Raw genomic sequence first — 20377 nt, 5'->3', positions numbered from 1 at the left:
GAAAAACCAGCAGTAGCATTTCCAACATTGGTTGCATCATTAAACAAAAAATTATTGAAATCTAAGGGGTCCTCCTTTCTCACCTGGCCACGTGATCACTTCCACTTCCTGTATTACACATACGTGACCTTGATTCTGACCTTTGACCTACTATATATCAGTTCGTGCTGCTTGCCAAAGTAAGAAACTGATATTTTTGAAATCAGCTCTTCATGGACTATATTTGTACCAATTTTTACGAGAATCCAAAGGGTCCGCCGAGAATGACCTTGAACTTTGACCTAAGATTCCTCAGTTCCTAGGGGGTGCCAAGCCTAGGTGATTTATTTTCATAATAAGCATGTCCTGCTCTATCTATCCTGTTAATTTAAATCGAATCTGAGGGGTCCGTTTTTGTCATTTTTTCCACGAATGTGGTGCTGGAATCCGAATCCGAATTTGAAGCCAACTTTATGAACGTATAGATAGAGCATGACATGCTTATTATGAAAATAAATCACCTAGGCTTGGCAGTTCAAAAAGAAAATTTGCTTTATTTTTTTCCATAAGATGAGATGAGTGTCTAACGTACCGCTTCACTGTGATTCTTGAGAAAGAATGGTTCAGAGGGGAGTGCCGTAGTTAGCAGTCGCTCACTGAAGATCAAAGCTCAAGCTTACCGCCTCTGCGGCTCCAGCTTTTCATTTTTACTGCTTCAGCCTCGTCGTAGCCTCGTTCAAAGGGAGAGATGGCAGACGCAGGCTTTTTCCGGGTGAGAGTTGTTAAGCCTTTTTATTTGGTGCATGCCTTTATGAATTAGATAATAATTTCCACAGGTTTATCAGTAAATGGATGCCGTGTAAAGTTTTTTAAAATATGTTTTTTGGTACCTATTCGATTGGTGTGCTCAGTTTCAAGTTTCAACCTGTGTTTCCACCATTATTTCAAATAAGGTTGCACAATAATGGATAGATGATAAGTGCAGGATTGCAAAGTTTTGGTATCTACATGGTAACACTATAGGGGTACTGAAGCCCTAACTGCCACTGATGTGAATGGTTGAGGTCACTTGAGCGTGAGCACCCCAACCCCTGATGGCAGAGTTCTGCAACTATGATAATATTGGTGTTCTCACAAGTGTTTGCATTTTTGTTTTATCTTTTTTTCTTTGAAATACCTATCAAGTGAACTCATTTATGTGCCTTTGAAGGTCATGGATATAATTTTGCTTTGCTGCACAGTAGGTAATGACCATGACTGCCTTTTTTGTTGTTGTTGTGATTGTTGCCCTATTTCAGCAGCTTACCTTCACTGGATTGCACCTTTCAATGCCATCTATTCAGCATAGAAAGGGCAGCAGTTTTGATTCATCCTTCTGTCATTATTGATTGAATGTTTCTTTTCATTTTTATGTCATGATATTTGCTATTCTTCTGTTGTGTGTTATTATGCCAAAGCATTATCAGGAAGACATTTAATGAGCAGGTAGATGATCAAATTCTAGTGGTAATGTCATTCCACCTCTCATTCAGTCCTTTGTGTTGCATTTTTTATAGTTAGCTTGTGGTGGTGAGTGCACATGATGGATAAAAGCAGGTGCTAACAGTGGGGCATGCCCCTACTGTTTTCCTTTTTCAGGGTACATCTGCTGAGCAGGACAACCGCTTCAGCGACAAGGAAAAGAAAATGATGAAGCAAATGAGGTTCTCAGATAACCTAACAAAGAAGGTACCTACAGTTTTCAGTGCTTTTGTTTTTGTTGTCTGTGTTTTTGGTCTCCAAACTCTCCCATCACCCTATTGAAACAACCTTTCACCATCCAGACAGCATCAATCAGTGGTGCCAAAAATGAAAAGAAGGATACAAATTTTGTATGTCAACAATCTCAGGTTGTAGTAAGTTGATGGTCAGTGGAGAAAAGTTCATTGATAGCATAAGTCATATCATTGTTTATCAAAAAGGGCACTAAACCTCAAAGTAGACCTGTGCCAGCTCCCAAATTTGAGCATGTAGTTGTAGTAAAACAAATGATAGGCAAAAGTTGTCATCTGTGTGGAGACTTATTGCTTCACTTGCATATTATTTTTCATGAATGATATGCACATAAAATTATAGTACACTTACCCAGCATAGAAAATTGACTTTTTCTGTCATTTGACTTAGCATTCCTTGGTTTTCCAGTCATTCAAATTTGTGTGTATTCATTCAAAAAGTTTATTCAAAAGCTTGTGTTTGTGTTAAGCCATGGTCTTTAAATGGATTATAAGCATTATTATTCTTTTTTTAGCACAACTTAGTTCAACCCTTGCAAAGCTTAAGTCTTGTGCCCAATCTCATTTAGTCTCAAAATATGGTCTTGCAGTAAAATCAGTACTACTTTGTCCTCCTGTATCACATTTTGCAGAGTGGTGACATTATGGAGGATTAACCCTCGCCCGTATTGGTGTTTTTTTCCAGCCGCGAACGTATAAGGGGGGTCCGTTGGATCCTCCCCCCTTGCCGTTTAGCCCCTGATCGAGATAGAGTTTCGCGGAAAAAACGAGCGTGTTGCCCGTGACGAGAGGAAGCCGATGATTCCCAATTTCAAGGTCCTAGGTCATTTGTTGACCTTCCTTCAATGACCCAAGAGCCAGGAAAATCGGGACCTGTTAGGAAGTTGTAATGTGTGGCTTTTATGTTTTTTGGGGTGCTGATCACGAATATCATGTTAGTTTTGATCACAGATGATTTCTTCATGCATTTAGGCCAGGTCGGGTCAGGTCAGGTCAACCAGTAGGGGTCCTGCCGGGTATTCGTAGTAGGTGTCAACCGCCTCTGACAGCTTCGTGGCATGTAACGAAGGCACCAAAACTACTTCGTAAATGTTCAAATGGTTGCCAAATTCGAATTCAGCTCCAAAAACTAGCCTAGAAACATGTAAAACTCGAAAAAGTGAGCCGAGGTCAATGACTTGACCTGACCTTCAGGTGACCTTGACACCCACCCTAATGCATGGGACCAACATCATATCGCATGTTTCAACGCTTGAAACCACGAAAAGACTGCAAACGCGCGGCTGATGCAAGCCGATATACGCCGAATCGCGATTCCAGTCAAACATGGCCTCAAGAAATAGGTCACAGGTCAAAGGTCATTTGGATCAGGGTCATGACATTTTCAGAGTAGGTGTGAAATTGATTGACTCGAGGGTACTGAATGTTTCGTCGCGATCGGCCGCTTTTTACGCGAGTTATTCCGTTCGCCCCCCCCCCCCCCATACGGACGAGGGTTAAGGTTTATTCATTATTACCACTCAACGACTGTTTTAAAACCTTTTAAAGGTAGTAGGTACACTTGATTTTGGAAACACAGACACATAATATTTATATTTGTGTGTTCCCAGCAGACAACTGGTAATAACAGTATCCCTCTTTATGTTTTTGGGTTTAAACAGTGCTCAATCAACGCTACCCTTCGGTCTAATGATCAGTTTGATGGTGGGACTCTGGACCGGAAATGTTTGATGTTTATGAGAAACGTATTTTATAAAGTTCTCTATCGTATTTAATTTAATATGGATGATGGTGTGCTATGCTAGTGCAGTACCAACATTTGTGATGCGCATTAGCTACGAAACGTCCTAATAATGATATAGCTATAAGAAAGCATTTATTGATGCTTTGGAAGCAAAGAACAGTGAACGGTCATTGTGTTAATGCATTAGATATGTATGTCATCAGCGTTCACAGTCTTATTGGATAGCTATATGACTGTACAGAAACTTCACAATTTGTTTCTTTCCTGTTTTGCACTCCTTGAATTTCCTGCCAACGTGCGTCCTCTACAGTGGTGTTTATTCATTGGTCAGGTCCCAGCATCTTATCAGAAATGGATTAACATAAATCAATTAGACATGTTCCCTTGAAACTGTAATGTGTATTTTATCACGTGAAGTGTTAGTTGCGATGGTGGTGTGAAGCCACGTCCTTTGGTCAATGTTTTACTGGTCTATTCTCATTTTCATCCTGGGGCCGACTAGTTGTACCGCGGTCGAGTTGAGCGATGACACACTCTAGTGCCGACCCAGGTAAGGCCGTACATAGGTAACGTAACAGACTGTTCAACTGATTGCTAGTTCAGATGCCTGTAACATTCAACACGTCGGTAATTTCGGAGGTGCGTTACTTGCTGAATAAAATAATAACGCTCACCGTCAACTTACTTTTCTGCTAGTGCTGCCACTTGTTGTTGTGTTGCTTTGCATACATGTGGAATGTTAAAAATAAATATAATTTTGTTGACTCAATGTCATGTTAGGCATATCCGAAATGTATCTTTTCATTATATGTTAAAGTCCCTTCAAAGGCCATCATGCGCCATCATAAGACATTTCTGTAGTGTGTTGAACACAACCCGCTAGCCTGAATGTTGAATCCATTAGCCTGAGTTTGCAATATCTAAACTGGCGGTCTTATTGTTTAAATCCGATGGGTGCTTCCACGCTGATGTCATGGCGTGTATGTAACACGCATCCCACCATATTCCTTTCAGGTCGACATGACCCGCGTGAAGCTTGATGTTCTGAAGCCGTGGATCACCCAGCGGATCACGCAGCTGTTGGGCATCGAAGATGACGTCGTCATTGAGTTTGTCTTCAACCAGCTGGAAGAAAGGGTACTCTTGATGGAGGGTTCTCTCATAAGTGTTGAACTGATCAGTGCCGCTTTCGAGTTTGCTTGAACCTTTTAAAATAAGGCTGTGGTCTTTGATTGCTGTATTTCTTATTACCTATAAAAATCAGTAAATGGAAAACATTGTAGGTGCCCACCGATGCGCCAAGTTTCAGTGTAATTCGGCCTTTCACTGCGGAGGTTTTATAAGCTAAACTATTCTTACGTCTCTGGTTTAACACATAGCTCGTGACATGACGGTCACCCTGATGCACCAGTAGCTTTTTCTTTGATACTTGCTTTAGTATACAAGTATTTAGTAAGCATATACCTCAGTATATATTGTATAAGTTATTAACTTCCATCGCTACTAAATCATATATCTTTGTTTGTTCGCATTTTGTCTATAGGTTAGCTCCAATAAGACGTGACGAAGCCGTGCTGATTATAGTCAATATCAGGGTGAAGGGATGAAGCTTCCGAGCAGAGTAGGTCGTTTATCGAACGTTTTCTTTGTTGCAAAGATATATAAAGCCTCTAAAGCATAATACCGATCCGCTGATGCTAAGCAGCTAACATTTTCTAACGATGTTGAAATGGCTGGCTTAGCGATCGTCCAAGCCATTTAGTTTCGGGTATCTTCACGGTGCATTGTAAATGTTGTGTCCAGTTCAGACTTGTTGCTTGCTTTCAGAACCCAGATCCAAAGAAGATGCAGATCAACTTGACAGGGTTCCTCAACGGCAAAAATGCTCGTGTTTTCCTGCATGAGCTTTGGGGACTGCTCAGTTCAGCGACCATGAATCCAAGTGGCATTCCTGACAGTTTCATCGAACAAAAGAAGGAAGAGATCCGGCGACGAAATGTACGTATATTTCAATCGGACTGCTATCATTGGTGCACGCAAGCTGTGAAAGTGGTTGTGTTGATGAGCTATGCATACATGATATTAACGATACGCGAACGTCCCATTGTTTATCGTCATTTTAGGAGGACCAGGCACGCCTGGAGCAGGACATCCGCCGGCAGGTGGAGGCTGAGCGCGAGCGTGTCGAGAAGGAGCTCAATGTCAGTCACGCCCGACGTCAGTCTCGCTCGCGGTCCCGGGAGCGGAGCGGGCGGCGGCGGCGGCGCTCCCGGAGCAAGAGCCGCAGCCGCTCGCCGCGCCGAGAGCGGGGCTCGGGCGACGGCGCCGCCCGGTCTGATGAGCAGGTGCCCGAACAGGGCGCCACCGAACCCACCAACGGCTCGACCGCACATGCTGCGACTATGGAGGCGGCCGTCGCTCAGGCGGCTGAGGTTGCTGCCTCTCTAGCCCGAAAGGAAGCGGCAGCGTCTGAAAATGATAGGTGAGAAATGGATGCTTGTGTTAGTCTTATTTTTGTCTTGCTGCGATGTGCTATTGTTTGCTTTACTATGCAGTATTATTCTTTAGGTAGATAAATTTATATTCGTATCGGGTCGAAAAACATGCGAAATAGTGCAATATAGTCGTAAAGCCTTTCAAGAGTCGACACTGTTGACGCGATGCCACCTTGTTTAAATTCGTAGGTCTACCGATGCGCCAACGGAAGCCGCTGACAAGCAGGATGCCACGAAAGATGGAAAGGAAAAGTCAAACGTGAAAGCAGAGGCTGTCAAGGTGGAACCGGAGTCAGACTCGAAGAAATCCGACGACTTTGAAATAAAGAAGAAGGAGGACACCATTCAAAAGAAGAGGAAGTATCGTTCAAATAAAGAATCAGATGTTGAGCTCGAAAAGGTACGCATGAGTTTTAGACTAGGTAACTATGCATTTTATATGTAACAGATACTATTGTGAAAACTCGTTTGATGTAAGCCCATATTTTTTGCAATGAAAGTGTGTGCTGTTTTAGCTGAGTTTTCACCATGTGTGGTATGTGAATGCCAAGCCGCTCACGCTCTTTCCTTGGTTTCAGAAGCACGATCGCTCGAGGAGTGGCCGGGACAGATCTCGCTCCCGAGAACGTCGCCGCAACCGATCCGGGTCCTACGACCGGGATCGGCGGCCTCGGGAGCGGGACCGGGAGCGCGAGAGAGACCGAGATCGCGACAGGGACAGGGACCGCGAGCGAGACAGAGACCGCGACCGGCGCGTCAGGGACCGGGACCTCGACCGGGAGAGAGACCGCGACGGCGATCGCGACAGGGACCGACGCGACCGGCGAGACAAGGAGCGCGACCGCGAGCCGCTGGTCCGCAGAGACAGGGAGCGGTCTCCGAGGCGTCGGTCACCGCGCAGGAGGTAGGCTGCTTGATTCCGTCATGTATCGGCCTCGCCGGTCTTTCTTGATGTTACTTTTCACTTTTTGCATTGTTGCTGTTTATTGTTGTATGCTACACTTATTTATCTTCGTTTTGAGTACAACGTCTCTGCCTTACCTCATCATCCCTTTCATTGTATGGTGGGTCACTCTACAGCTTTTCTGTCTCTCTGCGCTGCCGGTTTCTTTCTGTGTTGTTATTACTGCTCGTCTGTTCCTTTATGGATTTATCCACAAAATCTCTCTAGCCTAACCGTCACCTCACTTTATCACTGTGTCTACAGGTCACCGCCCCGCCGCGAGAGCAGGGAGCGTGTGGCTGCTCCGGCGCCAGTCCGTTCACAGCGTGCCGGGCGGCGCGGGGAGTCTCCGCCACCCCCGGCCACCAGTCGGCGGCCGGCGCCGTCATCCCGCCGCGAGCCGGAGCCCTCGTCCAGCTCCTCAGGCGAGGAGAGCGAGTCAGAAGAGTCGTCGGCCAGCGCATCCAGCGCGGAGTCAGAGGAGGATAGGAAGCCCAGGCGCAAGAAGAAGAAGAAGGAAGTGTCCAGTAGCTCAGAGGAGGAGGAAAGCTCCAGTGAGGAGGAAGACGAGGAAGAAGAGGAGGTGGAGAAGAAACGCAGAAGTAGGAAACGCAGGAAGCCCAGCACGGACGAAAGCGAATCCGAGGAAGAGGTGGGATATATGATTGTCTATTGAAATTGTTCATGGGGGCGTCATGGCTACACTGTCATTACGTCCCTGAACCCCTAACACGGAATGTCATGTCTGTGTAAAGTACGCTTAATCACCCTGGAGCCTCATGCCTACTGGTTGGGCAAACATTTCATGTGCGATGCCGATGTGCGTGTCATGTGTGATTTATTCCCATTTTTTACTTTACAGGACTCCGAAGAAGAAAAACGGAGAGCAAAGAAAAAGAAAGATAAAGCCAAGAAGCGTAAGAAGGAAAAGCGTCGCCGTCGAGATGACAGCGAAAGCGATGAGAGTGATGACGATGAAGAGGATGATAAAGAAGAAAGGCCCAAACAAAAAAGCAGTCGGAAGTCGAGACGGGGTGATAGCGACGACGACGACGATGCGGATTCGTCGTCAAGTGATGAAGGGAATCTGGAGGAGTTGGAGAAGAAACTCCGTGAAAAAGCGTTGCGCTCTATGAAGAGCAAAGGACAGAAACATGAATCGGCCAGCGAGTCTGACGAGGGCTCCTCGTCGGACGATAGTGAGGAGTGAGCTGGTCTACCTCCACTGGGTGGAGTCGCGCTATTGTGAACTCTGGGAGATGTTGCAGTGTCTTGTGGGGAGGGTTGTTCACGTGTCGACGCGATCACCATTGGCAAGCAGTGTGTGTACTACCCGAATTGGCCATCGGCTGACCACATTACCACACGGACGGTCAGTTCCCGCGCTGCGACTGGTGTCAGGCTCTTCCGTGCTCTTTGGACTGTGAGTGACGCCGCAGCATTTGTTTGCCTGATTTCGAAGTGGTCACGTTGTCTTGTTTCTTGAAAGTCAGTTTTTACACAGACCCCTGGACACTGAAATACACCGGTCATTGTCGTTTATTATGTTTGCGGTTGGAAATCAGTTCTTTGTGAGTGCTAAACCTGACATACCGATCGAATGGATAACATCGACCTAGTGAGTGTTACTGACAATTTTGACGAACAAGTCCACAGCGCCAATCTGGTCCAATGCTGCCCCTTTGCCGAAGATTCACGACATATTTGTATACACTTTCACACCACAATAAAACATGTTACATCGTCTAGTCTTCCATTCGTCTTTCAATTTGTTAACGCTCTCATTTTATATTTCCCCAATTCATTGTTTTCCTGCTCTCATTTGTCGATAATGGTAACCCTATAGTACTAGTCGTGGACGGCATTAGCTGTGAACGACAGTAGCGCAAAGCTAGCAATCTTCACTCACATCACGGGACACTGCACTGCAGGCAGCTGATAGCTGTAGGAAAGAACACCACGAGAACGACACAGGTCTGCCGTCTGGTTCACGCTCGGCGGTGGGGCTGGCGACGTTCGATGGTGCTCCTGTAACCAGATCTTTCCCGCGCGAAACTTTCAGACGCGACATCGTGTGACTCATCGGTGCTGCGATGGGGTGGCGGGATCTCCCAGGCCCTGAAGCACAGTGACACAGAGTAAATTGTCGGCCTTTCGGTTGAGGGTGTAGGAACGTGGTTGCATGGTTATCACACGGAATAGATAAACAGTTTTGTAGATATCGTTCACCTCAATGACTCAATATAACTGCAATGCTATTGTGGGGCGGATGCCAATAATCTCTGTCTTTCTGTCATTTGTGAAACTCTGCAACGCGAATCAGTCAACATTTCCATTTGGAATTATGTTGATGGGACTGCCTTCACATAAATGTTTTAATGAGAGTAGGTATACTGTGAGTTCTGTTGTGCTCAGCTACAAGGACAGCTCAGGGACTGAAACTCACGCTGTCCTCGCGGCTGGCCCGCTGACGTGGTCGGCTCTGGCCGCGTCGGTCGCTGATGTCGGGCAGATGTGTGCTCAGAGAGAACGTCATCTCCATGTTCTGCGGTGACACCAGCGTCACACTCGTCCAGTTCTTCGCGTCTGCGGAGGGAAGACCTCTAGATGTGACCCCCTGCCCCCGGCCCAGCAGGGAGACCCTCGGTTTTCCTTTACTGGCTCCAGAACGTTTTTGGTCGCGTGGCTGCGTTTGGCTGAAAAGGTTGGAGGCTCTAGATTCTTCAAGTGGCGATGTATTGGAGATCGCGGTGTCCTGAAGCCAAGAGCCAGTCTGATCCATCTGTGAAGTGGTTTCATCCATTGTCAGGAGAGTCGTGGGTCCGAGAGTCATCCTTTGCCGGCTTGTTTCATCTTCCGCTCGTTCCTCTGTGCTTAGGAGCTGCTGAGCGTCAGGCAAGGACACGAACTCTTTTGAGTGATCGGCATAGGGATTCTTCGATAGAGGGCCATTATAACGATGTGGACCCCTTATTTCTGCACGAGATTCATCAATAGTGAGGGGAGTCTGTATTGTGACTGTATGCAACGAATCTGTTCCTGGCTGTGATTCCCCATCAGCTTGTCCGAACGTTAACATCTCTTGGACCTCGGCATCACTGGCCGAAACGTGTCTAGAGGACTTCTCAAGACTACGATCTGATGGCTCAGAGCCGTGGTGCTGAGCAATTCTTTCTTTAGGATCGCATGAGCTGGACCAAGAACACCACGGTGTTTCATACTTTGTGATCGTCGATACTGAATGAACACAGTCCTCGTTCATCACGTGGCTATGGCTGGTATGGGCTTGTGGAGCACAAGACGCGCCTGCATGGTCATCGGCATCCGACCTAACGCATTGGTTTTGACCTGAGAGACATCGACGTGTCCAACCGTCGACTGGCGAAGCGTGGTGACCTGCGTCGAGCTTGGTCTCAAGTTGCAGCAAGGGTTGAGGGGCCATGCTACAGCTCTGAGCTCTGCAAATGTTACTTCCTTTCCAGTGCGCTATATAGTTTTGCCTTTCAGTGGCATTACGTCTCCCTCTCATCTGCGGTGACCCATGCAGTTCGCCTGCGCAGTCATGGTTTCGGTAGCATCTGAGGTCAAAATGTGCCGATGGCTGAGCTGGTACAACGAATGGCACTTCGGTACGCTCTCCACTTTGTAGTAATGGCAAATGCTGTATCGTTTTACTGGCCTTATGAAGACGGGCGTCCATCCCCCTCTCGACATTTTCTACTCTGCCCTGACTAGCCGATCGTCTGCGGGCTGGTCGTGGAGACTTTGTCTTTGGTTTGTGTTCAGCTTCCTCCATTTTCTGTTGACTGAGTAGCTGTCGAAGGAATAGCGTTCGGTTGCCTCGGAAACGGGACGAATCAGATGACAGAGATTCAATTGTGCAACTTTCACCAGTGGTAATATCAATGAAGAATGCTTTCTGATCATCTTTAGCAGTATTCGTCAAGGTCTCTTCCTTCGGTGCAAGTCTTTCGTTTGCGTCTACAATATTTTGTCGCGATGCATCACATCCCACAGTGGGAGTCTGGCCCATTTTATCGCTGTGAATACTCTGCGCGGCATCGGATGCCTGGTCATTAGGAAACACATTTTCCTTCGAAGGCGCTGGCATAAACGGTTCGTTACAGCATCCCATCGTGTCTTGTGGATGAAAACCCGTGGCGCTGCTGACAGAAAGGCTGGATGCTCTATCTTTTAAAGGCGAAGTTTGAAAGTATTTATCCTTTTTCTCTTCATATATGCATTTTGACGTTTGATTTTGACCGCTTGACATTGCAGATTTTGCACTTTCAGATTTCCCTGTTTCTTCTGATTGTTGACATATGTTGTTTGGAGGAACAGCATTCGACGATTTGTTGTCTTCAAAGGCATTAATTTTTCCTGACTTTACTGCATTAATCTTCTTAGCAGGGCTACGCGGGCTCATACGGCATTGGTGACCCACCACTGACAGCTTGGCTGCTGCGTCCACATCTTGGCAGCACTCCTGGTCGTTATGATCGAATGAAGGAGACTGATTCTCACCATCGTCTGCTGTCGGCTGCTGAGTTGAAATCTTGACTTGAAGTTCGTGCTCCGCTATGTCCTGGAGACTCTTTCCCATGCCTTGTTCGCGCTGGATGGTCATCTCTGTACGTTTTCTGCATTCTGGGAATAAGCTTGGATCGTTTCCTGATGTCTCCTCGCTCTGATGGCCCTGATCTGTTCGAGTTTTATTTATGACTGATGTCACCGTGAACACTTTTTGTTTCGTTGTTGTGGGCTTTGTGTTTTCAGCTGATTTAGAAATGAGTTGACGTTCACTAGTTTGTGATCTGGCATTGCAAATCTCATTTGCATCATGTTCAGCTACCTCTGGTAATGCTTCCACTCTGTTTTTGTCCATTTTGAGAACCACTATAGGATCAAATGTAACTTTTGATGCACGCCGCTGAACCTTCTTGTCCGGATGTGGTGGCGGCCGTGGCCGGTCTTTCGGCTGCAGGATCCCGGTAGTTGGGGAGTCTTGCTGCAGGACTCCGGCTGTTGGGGCGTTCTGCTGCAGGATTCCAGCAGTTGGGGCGTCCCGCTGCAGGTTTTCGTTAGTCTGTGCTGTCTGTTGTACCGACGCTACTGGACGGTTTTGTTGAACATCACTTTCTGGTGGTTGCTTGAAACAAACGCGCATTGGAGCAGCTGTCTGTGCAGTGGTTTGGTGATCGTCAGTCTCCGCCTTTGGCTGCTGAGCTAACCCACAAAATCGCTGGGTGGTGCCGAATGCTTGCATAAAGGGATTTTGGTTTTGTGCAGCACCCTTTTGCGTGGAGCCGTGGTTGGAGATGCCTTCTTGGTGTGAAGGGTGGAAGCTTTCCTGCTGGGAGAGGTTAGGTTTATATGGTGTGCTGGGTCGTGGAGAGGCATGACTCGGTGAGATGTCCTGATGCGGGTGACTATAATATCTCGCCACTCCCTGTTGAGGCCTGGAGCTCTGCTCCACTCCGCCCTGAGAAGGACTGTAGTGTTGGCTCAGCTCTAATGGCAAGGAGTCACAGTTCGGCGTTATGCGCTGCTGAGTAGGACCGTGATTCTGTGCCGCTCCTCGCCACGGATAGCGGTGGTTCTCTGCCGCCGCCTGCTGCGTGTAGAACGGCTCGCAGCACGGCACGCGGCACGGTAGTCCCGGGTAGGTCCTCTCTCGGCAGAGGTCGGGGTCGCTCTGTCGCCACGCCAGCCGCTCAGCAGAGGGGTCGCTGGTGGCGCGGCAGCCGCACGGGCCCGTCAGCGGACAGCTGAAACGCAGCACAGTAGTCCGGCTGTCACAGCAGAACGGCACAGTGGGGCGAGACGGTGGTGGAATAATAGTAGTGACAGGCTCCACACGAAACTCGAATCCTCCTTTACTTTTTGTATCATATAGATGTGAACAGTGTTAAATGCCTGGTGGTTGCAGTGTTGGACATGACCCAACTACAGAGTAGAAGCACATTAAAGTTACTCAATTTTAGCCCCAACGTAGGTACTATAGTCTGTTCCATATCAAGCTTGCAGTTGGAGTTTCTTCGGCAGGTCGCTCCTCCGCTCAAGAATTCGCGTCTTAAAATGTAAGAGCTGTATGTACAGAAATCACGCACTTCTTTCAGCAGGGCACTTCGGCTGCAAACTTGAAACGGAACAGAGTATAGGTATGCTTATTGAATAAAATCTTATCTCAAGGATTCTGTAATGTGTATGCAAAAAATACGCCTCTTACCAGGTATCTCCTTGTTCCGTGTTCTCACATGTAAACTCTGAAAACAGCAACATGGGTAATCACTATAGCAGGTAAAACATAAGTCCGAGTGAATCGAGATTGCGCTTTTTCGTTGGCTCGCCTCTCCTTGACGAGCTTTGCGGAAGTTCGTTATGTCGTCCTGGCCCCTAAAACCGATGAATTTTGTGACGACTGACGGGCATTGAACATGAGCTTGAATAAACTCATCTCTTATATACAGTGTCCCAGAAGTCTTGAAGCTTTTTTATTTTTGTCGTGTGACCTTGCTATGCCACCGATTAAGGCGAATCATGCCTCAAACGAAAGAGAAAGAACTGAAATTTTGTATTTTCATGCGTAGAGCACCCTTTAGTCAGGTGGCCCCCGTTGTGAGTCGCACAAGATTGAGCACGAGAGATCACGTTCTTCGCTGCCGCCAAGATCTCCCGGTTTGCGAAACACCGGTGTTGCCATGCCCGTTTCTTGTCAGCTTCAGAGTCTTATTCCCTGAAGCGAGGGACATAATATTAGCGACATATATTTCCGACGGGTTGATATTTGTTTTAGCCCCATAATAATGCGACGAATCAAAGGATTACAACGGGCTGTTGCTTAGCGTGCTCAAGCAGCTGAGCCTTATTTCCGTAATGGATGCGTGCAAACATGTCAGGAGACTTTCTGATCAGTAAATCATTATGTTGCTAATGTTTTCTCGGAGATCCAATACTCTGTTTCCTGGCGGCTGGCTCGCTTCATGAAATAAGGCTCTGAAGCTGACCAGAAACGGGCATGGCGACACCGGTGTTTCGCAAACCGGGAGATCTTGGCGGCAGCGAAGAACGTGATCTCTCGTGCTCAATCTTGTGCGACTCACAACGGGGGCCACCTGACTAAAGTGGTGCTCTACGCATGAAAATACAAAATTTCAGTTCATTTTCTTTCGTTTGAGGCGTCATTTGCCTTAATCGGTGGCATAGCAAGGTCACACGACAAAAATAAAAAAGTTTCAAGACTTCTGGGACACCCTTCAGTGCTCCTTAATGTGTGACTGCTTGAGCAATGACTTAAGCAATGCTCGTCGTAGCTGTTTTTTTTTACGCTGATCTTCAGCAGGACAACCATCGGGAATCGATTTTTCTTCCACTCTCATGACGATCAGTGATTCAAATACAAGTCATGACGAACGGCAACAAAAATCGAATATTCATGTAATGACGGAGTCAATGTTCAGTGCTACCGTAATAATTGCACGGTATTATAACAAACTACTCGCACAAATCGCCGCATAGGCGACGGAACGGGGAGGGCACCGGGGCACCGTGTCCCCTTTTCATTTTGGCATTTTAACGTTAGCCCTATGGGCGTTGCATGGAAAGAATGGGACCAAAATTAGGCAGTGCCCCCCCCCCCCTTAAATGAAGGTGTTCCGCCGCTACTGCAAATCGGCAGCCAGGGGCGTCGCCACGGATTTTTGAGTGGGGGGGGGGTCGGGTTTCTAGTCTTCACCCGATGGGTAGGGTTTTTTTGCCACACTTCCCAGTTTTGTGCGTGCGTATGTGTGTGTGTGCGCGTGTAACAAATCGGCGCGCAGCGCCGCCAAATTTGGTATAACCTATTAGGTAGGTATACCTACCTACATCACTTGCGTAAAAATTATCACTGGTCACTTGGTCAGGTCGCCATGTCAAGTTCAGTTATACGGTATGCCTCTTTAAAACTTTCCCCTCTCGTCATTCTTGTAGCTTTTCTCCCATAACTTCGAAATTTGGTACACTGTATAGTGTATACCTAATGTATGGGGTTATACGTGTCAGCAATTCATGATTCTAACTGGGGATTTACATCTATGATCTGAAGGCAGGTCAAATACGTGACCTCATCATTAGAAAATAATGAGAAATTAGAAAAAGTACGAATGCCTCCTGCTTTGAAAAAGTTCGTCAGAAACACAAAATATCTTTGGAGCCATGACAAATCAGCTCATCGTTGCCAGGGACAGGGTGCAACTTATGGCGAGTGATGACTCGAAAGGTCATTAGTGGAAATGTCCATCGAGGGCCACCAGCATTTTTTTTTTTTTCTACAACTTTTGACGAAGACGCGGTAGAGCGATGACAGCACCTGGAAGGTGTTCACTGTTCAGCTCAACAACACGGATCCATTCATATGCAGCAGGAGGTCCTTTTTCGATCAGGACATAACGTTGACCTGAGGTCGTTTTAACGTTAATTCTGAATGGTCAAATTTTAACTCATGTGACGCGTCTCAAAGAGATCAACACGGTGGTGACAAGACAACCTATGTACATACCATACAAATTCACGGAATCTAAAGTTATTGCAAAGCAGATGTTTCGGCAGAATCTGTCCAGTTAGCTGTTTGCCTTCTTATGGGCCAAACATAGACCTGAGATGAAATCTAACGCGAAGCTAGCGAAAGAGCGTTAAAAGAGCTATCGAATATGTTTTCTGCTTCACTGTAGCCCTTCTATTGGTGGTTTCCCAGTCGCTAACGTATAACGTATACCTACTAAAGTAACGCTGAGGTATGCTTTCGACCCCTGATCGTTCTAGAGGTTTTCGGAAAAAAGAGCATGCTGCCCGTGACGAGAGAAAGCCGATGATACCCATTTACAAGGTTTCGGGTCATCGCAGGACTCAGGTCATCGCCAATAAGTAGAGAAACTCGGGACCTGCTAGAACTTAATTAGGTTAGGTTAGGTTAGGTTAGGTTAGGTTAGGTTAGGTTAGGTTAGGTTAGGTTAGGTTAGGTTAGGTTTAACGAATGTAAGTTGTGATGGTTTTTCGAGGTTCTGATTACGAATGTTATCTTAGTTTTGAACGAAGATGATGACTCCATGCATTTGGGGTAGATCAGGTCAGGTCAGATCGACCAGTACCTACCTAAAAGTGGATGACCACCACCGATTGCTTCCTAACATGTTATAAGCAACACAACTACTTCTTAAATGCTCAGATGGGCGCTAAGTTCAAAATCAGCTCCAAAAACTACCCTATAAATTAAAAGCATGTTATGAAAAAGTGAACTAAGGTCATCTTTATTTGAATCAGGGATATCGATTTATTTTTAAGTAGTTGATTAACTCGAGCGCACCGGAAGTTTTGTTGCAATCGGCTCCTTTTTGCGCGACTTCTTTGCGAAAGCCCGAGACGGTTCCATCTGACTCCCTTTCCCCTACATGTGCACTGTACAGCTAGGTATGATGGTAGCCATGGGGCTGAGGCTAGTTTGTAGTTTTGTAGTTACGGGTACTGATCCGACGAATCGACTGCGACCATTTTTTTTTTTAAACGATCAGACGAACGCTCGGGGCAGTTTTGGCGCGTCCAATCCATTGAGGGATAAAAAGGTACTAGAATGGGGGCTACTTAAAAACATTGTTGTGCTGGTGTTCCCCGCCCACAGCTAATTGACCTTTAGCTAATTGGCTAATTAGCTTTAGGGAGCTCTTGAAGAGATTCTGAATCTGATGTATTTGTTGGTGTTGCTGACGCCTGCTTCACTGACATAAAAGCTAAAAAAGCATACTCAACATCGCAAAAAGTGGGGGGGTCGACACCCCCAGTTTTCAAGAGTGGGGGGGTCACGACCCCCCCGACCCCCCCGTCGGCGACGCCCCTGTCGGCAGCAAACGTCTGCCCTCTCGTCTTTCGCCGCGGTCACCTGAGTAATGCGGAACAGTCTACATCCAGGCGCTGGATGCTCCTGCCATCTAGCGGCCGCAGATTGAACTTCTACCGTGTATGCGGCACAGTCTACATTCAGGCGCCGGATGCTTCTGCCATCTAGCGGCCATTGATACAACTACTACTAAAATGCGGCACATACCACATTTAGGCGATGATGGCTACTGCCATCTGGCGGCCGCATATGTAACTTCTCATGGCCATGCGGTACAGTCTACATTGAGGCGCAGATTGCGGTTGCCATCTAGCGGCCGCAGATTGAATTACTAGCAGTAATGCGGCACACTCTACATTGAGGCGCAGACGGCTGCTGCATCAAGCGGTTGCAGTCTGACTCAGTGAGTCTGCAGTTGGATCTACTTCCCTCATGCGGCATAGTTTGTACTCAGGCGCCGGTGGTGATTGCCATCTTAACTGCGAACTACCGTCGATCGTGCGATAGCCTCACGACTCGCGAGCAATGTATGTACGGCCCTCCAGCAAAAGGGTGGTTGGTTAGCCTAAGCCTATATGTCCTTTTGATGTAATAACTTTGAATGACAGAGACACTCCTATAAAATGACTCAATAGAAATGAGAAGAGGGTTCGTGCACACACTTCAGCAATGGTTTTCAACAGCCATTAGACGTATTCATCAATGCAGATCGCTTATTGTGATGTTGGCAACCAACCACTAAATACCTGGAGGGCCGTACACTATAGGACATGCAAGTATTAGAATGGTGATATAGGACACTGGATATTGGTTTATTTTATTCATTCAATTATTTGCCATGATCACCAACAGAGAGATTCTCCCCTAACAGGTGAAGTCAGGTGAAGCAAATCTAAAGTGAATAGGTTCCATTTGGTAGGTACCTTCAAATAATGACAGTGATTCCAATGACGAGAATAACTCACGCGGGGCGGCGATGGGCTGCCGAAGGAACCTCTGGACGGCGGTGGCTCTCTGCTGGCGGCGCAGCAGCAGAGCCGTCTGGCGGCGACTCTGCTCAACTAGGGCCTCCAGGTGGCGCTGGACCTGCACCGTCCTGTGGCACGGCACAGAGGGCACATCGGAAACAGAGAGCAACCTGTCTGAATAACCTCAAATATAACACCTAATATACAACTTCTATAAAAATGCAGTTCACAGGATCGACTAAATGCATGCATGACTTAGTGCAGCATTGTATGGCTTCGTGTATGTTAACATAAACAGGATGTCAATATTGTTTAACATTTTACCTCGCTGCTGACAACAAGTAATCAAGAGCTTATTTATCATAAAATTCCGATCATAAAGTACCTACTACCTCTTGAGTCAAATGGCTAGAATTTTTCATGCTCAAACCACACAATCTTTTTATCTCATGTCAAACGAACTCAGGTAGTGGAGGGGCAATTAATTAAGCATCACCGTGCACATTTTCATCCAATAAGCCTCGTAATTTCACTCTGTATCTGACGGAAGGGCGGCACCATACCGACGTCGAAGGCGGCTCTCCTGGGAGCTCTGGCGGGTCCTGGCCACGTCCGATGGGTCACACGCGAGCTCCGGCAGGGAGCGTGAGAGCGACCAGCACTTCCTGAAAACGGGTACATTATGAAGTAGTTAAACCTGTACCCACCTTGTTATTACCTGCATAAGTGTTATAAATAGGATTTGCCTTTCCCGTCTAATCCGCTCTAACCCGGCAGGCGGTGGGCCTACCAGCCACCTTCCGCGCGGTGGGGGGGGGGCACTTTTTTGCCCCCCCCGTATCTCCGAAACTACTGGACGGATCCGGAAAATTCAAACGGCGTTCGATAGCCCTGTCAAATTTGTCGAGGGAAACCAAATTTCATTGACCTCGGGGTCACTGATGACGTCACAGGTCAGGTCAAAGATAAAATGTTTCACCGTTCACGGGGCTTCTAGGGAAAGCGCTATAACACCGAGTAAAACGCATTTTGTCGAAAATCAGCGATAAGGCGCCAGTTGTCTAGTACATATGTTGCTATTAGAGGTCACTGGTCATACCAGGTCAGGTCACAGGTCAGGTCACCAAAGGTCACCAAGGGTCACCACATGAGCCCAACTTTACTAAGGTTATGCGATGCATGTTTTATGGCCAGTTTTTCATTTCCAACTCAATGGTGTTGGTTATAAGACCATCAGGTACGATTTAGGTCACTTTCTGGTGGAGGTCAGGTCAAGGTCAGGTCAAAAAAGGTCAAATTTCAAAGTTGATATTTTTGCATAAAATGGGTATCGATTCGATGCAGCTCGTCACGGGGAGTCTAATGGTGGTCTTTGTTTTGCGCTACGAGGTCTAGAATTGCTAAAAATTGAGTTTGAAAATTTGACGTCATCAATTTTGAACAGTTTTTTCGCTATAACTTGGCCAAAAAAAGAGGTATCGATCTCAAATTTGGTATGTAGATAGAAGGCGGTAGGGGCTATCACATATATTCCGGTTTTTTTTTGAAATTCAAAAAACTTTTTGGATTTTTTGGCTATTATATTCAAAAAATCTATTTTTTGATTTTTGAGGGTCAAAATCCAAAAAATTCGAAAAACCGAAATAGCAGTTTTGTAGCTCTTTTAATTCCACACCTTTTACGTCTAAAACATTTTTCTGTATCTCTAAAGCTGTAGGCCTGACAGCTCTTCCCGCGAAACCTTTTTTTGGGTCGAAAATGGCAAAAATGACGTCACTCTGACGTCATTAGCGGCCAACCTATCGTAGCCTTTGGAAAAATTTTTGGTCACCATGTGTGCTAGCTGCTCACGGGAGGGTACTGAAAGTTTGGTGACGATCGGCGCAGCGGTTCTCGAGATATATCGAAAAAACTAAAGGGGGGGCAAAAAATTGCCCCCCCCCACCGCCTGGAAGGCTAAAAAAGTTCACTTCTCTAAATAATGAGTGCTCTTTAGTGTCACCAATCGATTCGCATTCGGTAAGTAAACTATTTTCCTAATTAAACCTAAGCAATTGACACAATCTCACCGTTTCTGTTTGCTAGTAGGCTGATCTTGCTTCCTCAGGCTTTTGAACCAAAGTTCTGTCTCCTTAAACATAGCTGCCATCCCTCGACCGCGGGACGGTAGCTCTTCTCCCAGTATTGCTGCCTGCCAGACGGTAGGAGGTGCTGATCCGCTTCCCAGGCGCTCCCTATCAGACTGTCCTGGAGGCTCTGACTGGCGCTCAGGTGCTCTCCTATCAGACGCTTCCTCTTGGACCCCTGTAGACACACTGTCTCGGCTCCTCTCCCGGCCTGTCTGGGATGAGGGCTGATGAAAGGTATCGAGCGCTGAGATTGCGCTCGTAATGAAGCTTGGATAGGTACGGACCGCCTTCCTCCTTCATCGACCCAGTATCTCGTCGTAATAAGACCTCATCAATACCCGTGTTATGACCAGACTCGTCTTCATAATTCAATTTCTAATATAAAGGACTCGTCTCTCCGGAATATTTAACAGATAAATGTAAGTCATCACCAACGGTGATCTAAAATGTGCGAGACTATACGAGTATTATTGTGC

The 20377-nt window shown here is 46.7% G+C and overlaps 3 protein-coding genes across 10 annotated transcripts; 1 reads left to right on the top strand and 2 right to left on the bottom strand.

Moving 5' to 3' along the window:
• The first annotated feature begins 173 nt into the window (after positions 1-173).
• LOC122388906 (serine/arginine repetitive matrix protein 1-like) lies at positions 174-8473 on the top strand. 8 transcript variants are annotated; one of them, XM_043380403.1, is made up of 10 exons: positions 174-225; positions 550-757; positions 1618-1707; positions 4510-4632; positions 5323-5493; positions 5619-5977; positions 6180-6390; positions 6572-6894; positions 7198-7585; positions 7796-8473. In XM_043380403.1, the coding sequence occupies exons 2-10, from the start codon at positions 728-730 to the stop codon at positions 8141-8143; spliced, it is 2043 nt and encodes a 680-aa protein (XP_043236338.1). In that variant the 5' UTR covers positions 174-225; positions 550-727; the 3' UTR covers positions 8144-8473. The 8 variants fall into 8 exon arrangements, with proteins under 8 accessions (XP_043236338.1, XP_043236336.1, XP_043236339.1 ...); XM_043380401.1 differs by having other exon boundaries at positions 184-225; positions 6569-6894; XM_043380406.1 differs by lacking the exon at positions 174-225 and adding an exon at positions 3998-4045 and having other exon boundaries at positions 443-757; positions 6569-6894.
• LOC122388905 lies at positions 8455-12956 on the bottom strand. Its single transcript, XM_043380399.1, has 2 exons — positions 9380-12956; positions 8455-9051 (listed from the first exon to the last, which is right to left on the bottom strand). Exons 1-2 carry the CDS (start codon positions 12197-12199, stop codon positions 9013-9015), a joined length of 2859 nt encoding a protein of 952 aa, XP_043236334.1. The 5' UTR covers positions 12200-12956; the 3' UTR covers positions 8455-9012.
• Positions 12303-20027, bottom strand: LOC122388887. Its single transcript, XM_043380377.1, has 6 exons — positions 19842-20027; positions 18336-18437; positions 17770-17900; positions 13163-13199; positions 12506-12701; positions 12303-12314 (listed from the first exon to the last, which is right to left on the bottom strand). The coding sequence occupies exons 1-6, from the start codon at positions 19919-19921 to the stop codon at positions 12303-12305; spliced, it is 558 nt and encodes a 185-aa protein (XP_043236312.1). The 5' UTR covers positions 19922-20027.
• Positions 20028-20377: the final 350 nt, after the last annotated feature.

The sequence above is a fragment of the Amphibalanus amphitrite genome, unplaced genomic scaffold, assembly GCF_019059575.1.
Source record: "Amphibalanus amphitrite isolate SeventyFive unplaced genomic scaffold, NRLGWU_Aamphi_draft 000338F_arrow, whole genome shotgun sequence".
Lineage (NCBI taxonomy): Eukaryota > Metazoa > Arthropoda > Thecostraca > Balanomorpha > Balanidae > Amphibalanus > Amphibalanus amphitrite.
This window is presented reverse-complemented; position numbering and strand designations above follow the sequence as displayed.

Excerpts from the sequence above, each read along its gene's own strand:
- LOC122388905 (XM_043380399.1), bottom strand. The coding sequence starts at position 12,199 with ATGCAAGCATTCGGCACCACCCAGCGATTTTGTGGGTTAGCTCAGCAG. Across the intron at positions 9,052-9,379 it reads GGGCCAGCCGCGAGGACAGC|GGCCTGGGAGATCCCGCCAC; the intron begins GTGAGTTTCAGT and ends ACTGTGCTTCAG.
- LOC122388887 (XM_043380377.1), bottom strand. The coding sequence starts at position 19,921 with ATGGCAGCTATGTTTAAGGAGACAGAACTTTGGTTCAAAAGCCTGAGG. Across the intron at positions 17,901-18,335 it reads GAGAGCCGCCTTCGACGTCG|GACGGTGCAGGTCCAGCGCC; the intron begins GTATGGTGCCGC and ends GCCGTGCCACAG. Across the intron at positions 12,702-13,162 it reads ACGGAACAAGGAGATACCTG|CTGTCCGCTGACGGGCCCGT; the intron begins GTAAGAGGCGTA and ends GCTGCGTTTCAG.
- LOC122388906 (XM_043380401.1), top strand. The coding sequence starts at position 728 with ATGGCAGACGCAGGCTTTTTCCGGGTGAGA. Across the intron at positions 758-1,617 it reads CAGGCTTTTTCCGGGTGAGA|GGTACATCTGCTGAGCAGGA; the intron begins GTTGTTAAGCCT and ends TTCCTTTTTCAG. Across the intron at positions 4,633-5,322 it reads TCAACCAGCTGGAAGAAAGG|AACCCAGATCCAAAGAAGAT; the intron begins GTACTCTTGATG and ends GCTTGCTTTCAG.